The 12145-nt window shown below is 42.8% G+C and overlaps 1 protein-coding gene across 1 annotated transcript; it reads right to left on the reverse strand.

The window, feature by feature from the left end:
- Positions 1 to 779: 779 nt before the first annotated feature.
- On the reverse strand, positions 780 to 2265 carry LOC123989608 (tripartite motif-containing protein 29-like). The gene has a single exon (XM_046290731.1). It carries the CDS (start codon positions 2263 to 2265, stop codon positions 1189 to 1191), a length of 1077 nt encoding a protein of 358 aa, XP_046146687.1. The 3' UTR covers positions 780 to 1188.
- Between the last annotated feature and the right edge of the window lie 9880 nt (positions 2266 to 12145).

Genomic DNA, 12145 nt, shown 5'->3' on the forward strand with positions numbered 1-12145 from the left:
TCTCAAAATTCTAGTATTAACTCTCTCATTATGATTAATTACAGATCACTATCTCAATGCATTCTTAGCCTAAATTACTATACATTTAGCAGTGTGTAGACCTCCACAATCAAACTGATACCCCAAAATAAACTATTTCAGAAAAGTCTCAAATATTTACGGGCACAGTTGACCAACCCCCTCCGTTTCCCGGCATTCAATCTTCTGGCATTTTTTCATTTTTCTTCAGATAGCTTCACAGTTCAAAGTGGATGGCCCATGACAATGTCCCAATTTCAATGTCTCACTTGAGTCCCACCACAACTCCTATTGTGTATTGTCCATTTGTCAACCAGTATACTGGCAACATAAGAGAAGTTTTGGAATGGATCTCTCTCCATGCTCACTCCATGTGGACTCCTGTCACACTCCTGAGAGAAGGGTATGAGAGAAAAGGCAGTTGATAACTTCAACTGGATGCTGTACACCGGTTGCTTGCTCAGACTCAGGTCTCTTGATAGAAGTGGTGCAGGACAGGGCCGAACTGAGCGCCATATCTTCAGCCGGTTAGAGGGGGTTTTGAGGTCTACAACGTTTGGTCAAATTATCTCTTCCATGCATTTAGATACCATCTGTAGTCACCATAACTTTGAGAAAGGACCATTCAGAACAACAATTCAGTTCAGTGAATCTCTGATTCAGGAAATCCAGTCAAGCGTTTCAAGAAATCCAAACAAACACCGTTTGTTACTACCAATATTCCCAATGAAAATCTCTAAAACACATGTCAAAGCGAGTAAAAACACATTCTGTTGAAACAATTTTTCAAAATTGGCTTATGCTCCCACTATGACACTGTCAACCTCATCGCAGAGTCACCACTAATCCTTAGGGAGTAATCTCGATCATCCAGCAGACCCAATCTGGTGATATTTATCAAACAAAGCAAACAAACAAACAACAATACACTCCTTCATACATCATTCAGCACATTTCTATATATCACTCAAGGTGTGTAAACTTCAATCCAAAAACCTCAAAGGACTGGTCATTCCCTCATTTTGACTCAACGTGATTAATGTGTAGGAACAACACTGCAAATCAAATTGGAATTACTACCCTAAACTTCCAGCGAGTCCTCTCCTCCACCTACACCTCATAGTAGAATCTCGCTGAGGAGAAGCCCTCTCTTCACAGGACAGACTAACTTCAACGAAACCTATCTGTGTTGTCAGGGAGATTTTTTCTTCCTTTTCTCAACTGTTTCTTGTCCTTAGATTGGACGACCCTGTCATATGCTGTATCAGGGTCCAGAGTCACATCCACTGCATACTGCTGCATCTTTTTCAGATTGATGTCATGAAAGTCCTCCATTGCATTATTGAATTTTTCAGAAAATGCTCTCCTCACTGTCTTTTCCAGCTCAGACACAAAGCTTCTCAAAACACTCCTCAAATTCCCCACACACGTCTCACTGTAAACACTGATCTCAGACCAGTCCTTGATGTTTGGAGTGGTGTACAGGGATGGGAAGATCTGGAGGAGGTGGAGGTGGTCCTCAGTGTGTGAGAGCTGTTCCAACTCAGTGTTTCTCCTACGTAGGTCATTGATTTCCTGCTCCAGCTCTTTAATAAACCCTTCAGCCTTATTCTCTTCTGCTTTCTGCTTCTCCTCAACCTCCTCAATGAGCTCCTTCTTGCTTTTCTCAATGGAATCCATCAGATCAGTGAAAACCTGCAGAATGTCTGCCATCACTCTCTGTGTATCTATCTTGCTGAACTCTACTGAATGTTTGATCTTCTGAACCTTCTCTAGTCGCTCCTGGATCATCTGCCATACATGTTGCTCCGTCTTCACCAGCTGAGCCTTCCTCTCTCCAAACTCTTTCTCTAGAGGGACGGTGTGGTGAGTCTTGTGGTCTGCCTCAGTGCAGAACTGACACACACAAGTCTGGTCGGTCCTACAGAACAGCTCCAGCTGTCTGTCATGCTTCTTACACATCCTGTCCTCCATGTTCTCAACGGGGTCTATTAGCTTGTGCCTTTTCAGGCCGGTGACTCTCTGATGAGGCTGCAGGTGAGTCTCACAGAAAGAGGTCAGACACTCCAGGCAGGACTTCAAGGCCTTGAGCTTCGTCCCAGTGCAGACGTCACAGACCACTTCTCCTGCTTCGGCAGGGGACTTTTCTCTGTTTTTGACTCTGATCCTGTTAACATAATCTACAACATCTCGGAATGCTGTGTTGGTTTTTAGCTCTGGTCTTGTGTAGAATGTCCTCTTACACATTGGACACTGGCACAGGTCAGTTGTATCCCAGTATCCGCTGATACAGACCGTGCAGAAGTTGTGTCCACATGGAGTTGAGACGGGCTCAGTGAACACATCCAGACAGATAGAGCACTGGAACTAGAGGACGCCATTTCTGGACACAATAAAATAACTATAAAATATTTCCTGGAATGAATCAACGTTAAACAGTATAGACATTCCTGTAATGAGTCATCGTTACACAGTAATTAACTTTCGGAATACTAAATGTATTGTTAGATGTAAGATCATTTTTGTAGTGATATCAAAACAATTTTGACAGTTTTGACATTGTTTTTAGAGATAGTCAAAGCTTTTTATCATAAAGAGAAGGAGACAAGAGTGTACTGTACTCTTACCCAGGTAAATCCAATCAGCTTTCTAACTCAGCTTTCCCACTTCCTCTCTGCTTAGCTCAAGTCAAAATGAAAGTCCCTGACAAGTTTTTTGTCCACATATAGTGCACAAGCAGAACTTTTATTTTGACATGAGCTAAGCAGAGGGGAAGTGGGTCTACAACAGTCCTATGTTTGGGAAGTCTGTTTAATCATACGATACTTTAGATATTTTGCCTCAAATACGGTCATAATGACAAACTGTCCTGCCCGAAGATCTCGTACAATGCTGTGTACTACTCCCTTCACAGAACAGCGCAAACGGGTTCTAACCAGAATAGAAAGAGGAGTGGTAGGCCCTGTTGCACAACTGAGCAAGAGGATAAGTACAAAACACTAGTCTCAACGTCAACAGTGAATAGGCGACTCTGGGATGCTGGCCTTCTAGGCAGAGTTCCTTTGTCCAGTGTCTGTGTTCTTTTGCCCATCTTAATATTTTCTTTTTTTTGGCCAGTCTGAGATATGGCTTTTTCTTTGCAACTCTGCCTAGAAGGTCAGCATCCCAGAGTCGCCTCTTCACACTGTTGACGTTGAGACTGGTGTTTTGTGGGTACTATTTAATGAAGCTGCCAGTTGAGGACTATTGAGGCATCTGTTTCTCATACTAGACACTCTAATGTACTTGTCCTCTTGCTCAGTTGTGCACCGGGGCCTCCCACTCTTCTTTCTATTCTGGTTTGAGCCAGTTTGCGCTGTTATACGAGATGTTCAGTTTCTTGGCAATTTCTCGCATGGAATAGCCTTCATTTCTCAGAACAACAATAGACTGACGAGTTTCAGAAGAAAGTTCTTTGTTTCTGGCATTTTTGAGCCTGTAATTGAACCCACAAATGCTGATGCTCCAGATACTCAACTCATCTAAAGAAGGCCCGTTTTGTTGCTTCTTTTATCAGATAACAGTTTTCACCTGTGTTAACATAATTGCAAAAGGGTTTTCTAATGATCAATTAGCCTTTTAAAATTTGGATTAGTTAACACAACGTGCCATTGGAACACATGAGTGATGGTTGCTGATAATGGGCCTATGTAGATATTCCATTTAAAAAATCTGCCGTTTTGCGCTACATACAATAGTCATTTACAACATCAACAATGTCTACACTGTATTTCCGATCAATTTGATGTTATTTTAATGGACAAGAAGATGTAGCTTTTCTTTCAAAACAAGTACATTTTGAAGTGACCCCAAACTTTTGAATGGTAGTGTATATATATAGCAACTGCCTATTGCCCCTTTACTGTTTGGGGAAGGTGACTTATGATCTGATACTAGGCTGTCTATATGTTATCAGGATTTTCCAAAAGTGGAACACAGGAGGAAGAACAGGAAGTGCAGGGATTATGGCAGAATTCCAGGTACATATCTATGTCTCTCTTTACTCACCTGAGTATGCTAACTCCTCTTTGACTTGCGGAAAGGTAGACCTTGTGAAACGTGTGTAAAGAGTAGGAGAGAGTTTGTAACCATATTGAATTCCTGCTCACAAGTTAACTTTCATTTCAGCAAAGTGTCATCAGCACTCAAGTCCTCCCTGCTATGCTGCTCTTAAAGGGACATCTATGCATAGTCAATTCACCCCCACCTACATGTACAGATTACCTCAACTAGCCTGTACCCCTGTACCGGTGCCCCCTGTATATAGCCTTGTTATTGTTATTCTTATTGTGTTACTTTTTATTGTTACTTTTTATTTTAGTCTACTTGGTAAATATTTTCTTAACTCTTCGTGAACTGCACTGTTGGTTATTAAGGGCTTGTACATTTTCTTTTTTTTAACCAGAAAAGTCAGTTTAGAACAAATTGTTTACAGACAGATTATTTCACAATTACAGTGGATCAGAAGTAAATATACACTAAGTTGACTGTGCCTTTAAACAGCTTGGAAAATTCCAGAAAATGATGTCATGGCTTTAGAAGCTACTGACAGGCTAATTGACATAATGTGAGTCAATTGGAGGTAAACCTGTGAATGTATTTCAAGGCCTACCTTCAAACTCAGGGCCTCTTTGCTTGACATCATGGGAAAATCAAAAGAAATCAGCCAAGACTGCCTGAAGGTACCACGTTCATCTGTACAAACAATCTTTCACAAGTATAAACACCATGGGACCACGCAGCTGTTATAGAGCTCAGGAAGGAGACGCATTCTGTCTCCTAGAGATGAATGTACTTTGGTGTGAAAAGTGCAAATCAATCCCAGAACAACAGCAAAGGATCTTGTGAAGATGCTGGGGGAAATGGGTAGAAAAGTATCTATATCCACAGTAAAACAAGTCCTATATCGGCATAACCTGAAAGGCCGCACAGAAAGGAAGAAGCCATTGAGAAAACGCCATAAAAAGCCAGATTACGGTCTGCAACTGCACATGCGGACAAAGATTGTACTTTTCTGGAGAAATATCCTCTGGTCTGATGGAACAAAAATAGAACTGTTTGGCCATAATGCCCATTGTTATATCTGGAGGAAAAAGGTTGGAGGCTTGCAAGCTGAAAAACACCATCCCAACAGTGAAGCATGGGGGTGGCAGCATCATGTTGTGGGGGTGCTTTGCTGTAAGAGGGACTGGTTCACTTCACAAAAAAAGATGGCATCCTGAGGGAGGAAAATTATCTGGATATATTGAAGCAACATCTCAAGACATCAGTCAGGAAGTTGAAGCTTGGTCGCAAATGGGTCTTCCAAATAGACAATGACCCCAAGCATACTTCCAAAGTTGTGGCAAAATGGCTTAAGGACAACAAAGTCAAGGTATTGGAGTGTCCATCAAAAAGCCCTGACCTCAATCCTATAGAAAATGTGCGGGCAGAACTGAAAAAGCATGTGCGAGCAAAGAGGCCTACAAACCTGACTCAGATACACCAGTTCTGTCAGGAGAAATGGGCCAAAATTCCCCCAACTTATTGTGGGAAGCTTGTGGAAGGCTACCCGGAAAATGCTACCAATTATTAATTGAGTGACCCACTGGGAATGTGATGAAAGAAATAAAAGCTGAAATAAATCATTCTCTCTACTCTCTCTCTATTATTCTGACATTTCACATTCTTAAAATAAAGTGGTGATCCTAACTGACCTAAGACAGGGAATTTTTACTAGGATTAAATGTCAAGAATTGTGAAAAACTGAGTTTAAATGTATTTGGCTAAGGTGTATGTAAACTTCTGACTTCAACTGTAATTTTGAAAAACTAGATGATTACTTTAGGATTACTTTTAAATTCAGAAAGGATGCTTGCTCAAATAAATCTTTGACACTTCTCTGTTTTTTCAAAGACATTCAAATCATAATTGAAAAAAGGCGGAAGTTTAAGTTTGTTCTATTTGAGCGAGTCTGAACACAAATCAGAGACCGCTATGATGGAACACCAAATGTGTTGGATGAATCGCTGCAAAAAAAGAAGGAATAGGCTTTTGTAGGCAACAGTCCAAGCTATGTCTTCCAATGGTGCGACCTATCGACATCCAAAGATTATCCAATTTGAATAAACGCTTGGAGGTAAGGACAACAGCAGTGGTGTAGTCTACGGCGATACGGATATCACATATTGATATCTACATAGCGCATTGATGTGAATCACACTGCTGCTCTCTCATTTAGCTATTTGCACCTTACGTATTGTGGTTGTTGTGGATGGCGGTTCACAAATCTAAATGTGTATTTGAACCCAAAAATGGTTGAATTCAAGAAGTGAACAATGCCCATCAATCAATGTTTTTGAAACCAGTGGACAGACAGTGGACAAATGCTGGACACATGGACACATGCTCAAACTCACACAATTTTGATAGACTTAAAGGGGCAATCTGTAGTTACTACATCCATTTTTTGACTTATAAATGATATATATTAATGTAAAGATATCATTGCATGGTATTATTATATGTCGAAGAAAGCAATGGGTTTGAAGAAGACTACATAACCAACCCATAAAGTTAAATGTAACATCCATATATGGCTAGCTGTGTAAAATGTAACATTGGTTTATCCTGCAATAGATGTTCAATTGGTAACATACATTTTTGCCTTCTTCTTAAGGGAAAAGTAATCTAAAAGTAACTGAATGTAATCAGATTACGTTACTGAGTTTGGGTATTCCAAAAGTTACATCAATGATTATAATTTTGGACAGGTAACTAGTACCGGATTGCATTTAGAAATGAACTGACCCATTTTGTCCCACAGGTGATTTTATTCCCAAGTATTCCCCTTTAATAGAGACAAATGATCATATACAAATGTAAGCACGGTCTCATACGATCATGTCCGTTTTGAATGTTCCACTGGATGTCATAAGGTGAATGCACCAATTTGTAAGTCGCTCTGGATAAGAGCGTCTGCTAAATGACTTAAATGTAAATGTAATACGATTATATTTTAGTCAAGCATTATATCTGTCTGGGCTTCTTGCCGTCAATTTGCAGACTCCAAATTATTTGTAATTATGTTCCGACCATCATCTCAACACCAAAAAACATCAGCCCGCGGCTGAATCTAGTTGATGATCCCCACATTAGAATATCAAATATGTCATTGAGGTCAGCTCAACCCCATCAACAACTCTTATAGGTGAATTTAACATTTGTCAACTGAATTTAATCTGTGAGTAATATAATGGCGGGTTTTCAGACACCATCAGTGTGGAATTTGTGAGCATTTGGTCAAGATGGTAGTAACTGTCCCGAGAAAGAGTGACTGACTACATTTGAGCTACAGCTAGTGAATGAAAGAGAGAGCAGGTAATGGGAGAACGATAGGGATAGAGAGCAGACCGGTCAGATATTTCTCACACTCTACTTTCTAAGTTGCCTTCTAAGAACATTCTCAAAGCTTCTAAACCGCAAAAAAACATATTATGAATCTTCAACTAAACTTGCCAGACTGAGTGAGTTAATCTATATGGCTCTGGCTCTTCCCAAATTGAGCTGCTGTGTCTCTTTCACTTGGCTAGATTCATCAATGTTCCTTATGTAGAGCGGCTCCGATCAATTTAACCAAGGGAGGGATTAACAGAGCATGTCAGGTGACCTGCTGCATCAGATACATGACCTCTCATTACCTCTCCACCTCTCATTACCTCTCCACCACTCTCTCTACCTCATTGTCTATGTCTCTCTACCTCTCTCTCTACCTCTGTCAGCCAGGTCACCCATGATACAAATCAGTATTCGACATCCATTCATGTCTGAGGACTTTGGAAAATGATATGGAAACCGGACGCTAGGGGCAACAGTGAGAGCTGCTACCTTCAAGTAGGTTTCTATTTTGCTACGGCGTTGTGGACAGGGATACTGGATGTGCAAAAGCATCTGCTTTTGAGTCCAAAGGTTGCAATATTGAATCCAGCGATAGAGTTGTTTTGATATTTTTGTCTTAAGCCTAACCCAAACCTTAACCATTCTGAGTTAACGCCTAAACTAACGAATTTGGAATTCATGCCTAAACTTCAACTCCCAGCTGTGTTGAGCTCCATGTTTAACCAAATAAATAAATATATATCATGTAGACTAGCCTCCCCACACAGTATCTGTCATGTAGATTAACCTCCCTACACAGTATCTGTCATGTAGACTAGCCTCACCACACAGTATCTGTCATGTAGACTAGCCTCCCCACACAGTATCTGTCATGTAGACTAGCCTACCAACACAGTATCTGTCATGTAGACTAGCCTACCCACACAGTATCTGTCATGTAGACTAGCCTCCCTACACTGTATCTGTCATGTAGACTAGCCTCCCCACACAGTATCTGTCATGTAGACTAGCCTACCAACACAGTATCTGTCATGTAGACTAGCCTACACACACTGTATCTGTCATGTAGACTAGCCTCCACACACAGTATCTGTCATATAGACTAGCCTCCCCACACAGTAGCTGTCATGTAGACTAGCCTACCCACACAGTATCTGAGACAAAACTCGCCAGTTATAGAATATTGTGTTGTAGGACAGTTGAGCTGACTGAAGACTGGGTTTTCAACTCATAGTTGTTGACATTGTTTCCACGGTAACATGTCTTTACATGACGCAATGACTCAAATATCAGGTTTTCAATGGGAGGAGTGCGTTGTGGGTAAGGGCCTAGTGTTGTGCTGTACTGTCCGTCAACCAATTGAAAACAGAGAGCAGTGTTTTTACTAATCATTTCTCCCCAGTAGTTGCCGCCACACCGCTGCATTACATGGGTTTTGCTTTGAAGCCACCCTTAATCTTTCAATCTGCTAAGGCTACAACTGCACAGAGATTTTGGGTCCAAACTGTAGTAGGATGTCCCTTGGGGGTATCCGTACCTATGTAGGACATGCGAGGGTTAGGTTAATAAACAGGCTGGAGCTAGAACCTCGTTGTCGCGCGTCTTTATTTAAGATCATACTACATGGTGTCAGAAGTGGTTTTAAAATTCACATAAACATGAAGGAGGTACCAAGTAAATCATACATTCAGGCTGTTTCAAAGCAGGGAGGGCACAGTGTTGGAGATAAAAACAGCGTATATCATTATTTTGCTAGCTAACGAGCAAGGACTAAGCTACTGCTAAGCAACATGTTGCAAGAGGAAGAAGCTGGCGGGATTTCAGGGTTTGCGACTCCAAGTTCAATGGGCTCTGGCACAAACATGGACAGGCCAGTGGCTAGTGCTGATGGATTTCGCATTAGAGTATTTTGTTTGTATGGACATTCAAAACGGGCCGAAATGGATCAGGCGCTTTGAAAGGTACAGAGTAGCATCAGGCTTAAACGTGAACAATGAGGCATTTCAAGTTAATACACTGATCTACTCTATGGGTGATGAAGCCCAGGATATATTACATGCTTCAACGTTGACCGAGGAAGAGAACCTTAACTACAGCGCCGTTAAAGACTGTTTTGAAACGCATTTTGAAGGGAGACACAACATTGTTTTTTAGAGAGCTAGGTTTAATTTGCGCAAACAGGAGCAGGGTGAAACCACCGACAGTTTTATCACAGCTGTTCACAAACTAGCAGATCATTGTCAGTTTGGCGCGCTCCCGAGATCGGATTGTAGTCGGAATCAGAAATATATCACTTTCTGAAAAGTTACAGTTGGATTCCCAGCTTACCTTGTCCAAAGCTGTAAACCAGGTTAGGCAGAGTGAGACAGTAAAAAGACAGCCGCCGATTCTGCGTGACAGCAGCTCCTTGCAGAACGAAGAGAGTGAGGAAATACATGCATTTTCATACAGAGCTAGAACAACGGAGGGGAACACAGAACAGAGACAGACGTGGAGAAAACAATCACAGACAGCACCAGTAGCTAGTTCAAGTGTTTGTCGCAAATGTGGGAAATCCCCTTTCCACAGATGGAAGGATTGCCCAGCAAAGGATGCGGAATGTAGGAAATGTCACAGGAGAGGACACTTTTCAGCTGTCGTTCGATTAAAGCAAATGCATGAGGTTTCAGAGGAGGTACAGCAGGACAGCATCTTTCTGGGAGAAGTAAAGGGAAACAATACTGGCTGGCATTCAGACATTAAACTCAATGGGGAGGTTGTGTCATTTAAACTAGACACTGGGGCAGCAGTGACAGCTATCCCAACTCGGCTGTATAGCTATAGCAGAGATGGCCCTTTGCTCTCTACAAACAAGACACTGTACGGGCCCAGTAATAACATTTGACCAGTGGTAGGTCAGTTGGTGATTAAACTGGAGAGTAAAGACAAAAGTGCCATCCAGCCTGTCTTTATCATTGACTCTCTAGCCAGACCGTTGCTGGGGTGCCAGCAATTGAAGCATTGCAACTCATTAAGAGAGTGAGCGAACTGGAGGACCCAGGTGAGGTTTTCAAAAATAAATTCCCAAAAGTGTTTTCTGGTCTAGGAAGGATAGAAGGTGACTACAAAATCTGCCTGAAAGAGGATGCTGTCCCCTATGCCCTTCCCACCCCCCGCCGGGTGTCCCTTTACTGGCCAGAGTAAAGGAAGAGTTGGGGAGGATGGAAGAATTTGGGGCGGTGTCTAAAATAGAGAGTCCCACAGACTGGTGTGCAGGGATGGTAGTGGTCCCAAAAGCCAATGGGGACATAAGGATCTGTGTGGACATGACTAACTTGAATGAGGCACTCTGCAGAGAGAGACACATCTTACCATCAGTGGAACAGTCACTGGCTCAGTTGGATGGCTCACAAGTCTTCACAAAGCTGGATGCCCGCTCAGGTTTCTGGCCGATACCGCTGTCATCAGAGAGTAGGGCCCTCACAACGTTTATAACACCGTTTGGCCATTACTGTTTTAATGTTTTGCTATTTGGAATCGCTTCCGGTCCTGAGCATTTCCAAAGACGCATGTCCCAGCTGTTGGATGGGCTGAGTGGCGTCATAGTCCACGTGGACGATGTGCTCGTATGCGGAAGGGACAGAGCAGAACATGATGTAAGGGACAGAGCAGAACATGATGTAAGGGACAGAGCAGAACATGATGTAAGGGACAGAGCAGAACATGATGGAAGGGACAGAGCAGAACATGATGGAGGGGACAGAGCAGAACATGATGGAAGGGACAGAGCAGAACATGATGTAAGGGACAGAGCAGAACATGATGGAGGGGACAGAGCAGAACATGATGTAAGGGACAGAGCAGAACATGATGGAAGGGACAGAGCAGAACATGATGTAAGGCTCACAGCAGTTCTGACCCGACTCCAGGAGACTGGCCTGACACTCAATGAATAATGTACTGTTGCACAATCAGAGGTCTTGTTCTTGGGACACAAAATCAGTGCAGCTGGAATAGAGCCAGACCCAGAGAAGATCAGCGCCATCACAGATATGCCCAGACCCCAGAATGTGGCTGAAGTCAGGACCTTCTTAGGCATGGCCACATATGTGGGTAAGTTCCTCTCACAGTTCTCAGATACAACCAAACCTCTGAGAGACTTACTAGCTAAAGAGAATGACTGGTCATGGGGTCACATGCAACAGGTCGCGTTTGACAAAATCGAAGGAGATCTGGCCTCACAGAGAGTGCTGGCCCAGTACCGTCCCCACGCTAAGACAAAAGTATCAGCAGATGCATCATCCTTTGGGCTAGGGGCGGTCCTCACACAGATGCAGGACAACATGGAGTGGCGTCCAATAGCATACATCTCTCGAAGCTTATCCGACACAGAGAAAAGCTATGCTCAAGTGGAGAAGAAGGCGTTGGCTTCCGCCTCAGATTACTGAGGTTCACCTACAAGATGGTGTATGCGCCAGGGAAGGCACTGATCACAGCAGATGCACTCTCCAGGGCCCCAATTAAACGTCCATTATCAGAGGAGGAGCAATGTCTAGAGGGTGAGGTACAGGTGTCCATTAATGCAATAAGGGACAGTCTACCTGCATCTCAGACCAAACTGCAGCAGATTGCAGAGGAGCAACAACGAGACCACATCTGCCAACAGATGGTGCAGCAGTGCAAAAAGGGATGGCCCAGGCAGGAGGAACTGCCTCAGCTGCTGAAGCCCTAT

The sequence above is a fragment of the Oncorhynchus gorbuscha genome, linkage group LG11 (assembly GCF_021184085.1).
Source record: "Oncorhynchus gorbuscha isolate QuinsamMale2020 ecotype Even-year linkage group LG11, OgorEven_v1.0, whole genome shotgun sequence".
In the NCBI taxonomy this organism is placed as follows: Eukaryota; Metazoa; Chordata; class Actinopteri; order Salmoniformes; family Salmonidae; genus Oncorhynchus; species Oncorhynchus gorbuscha.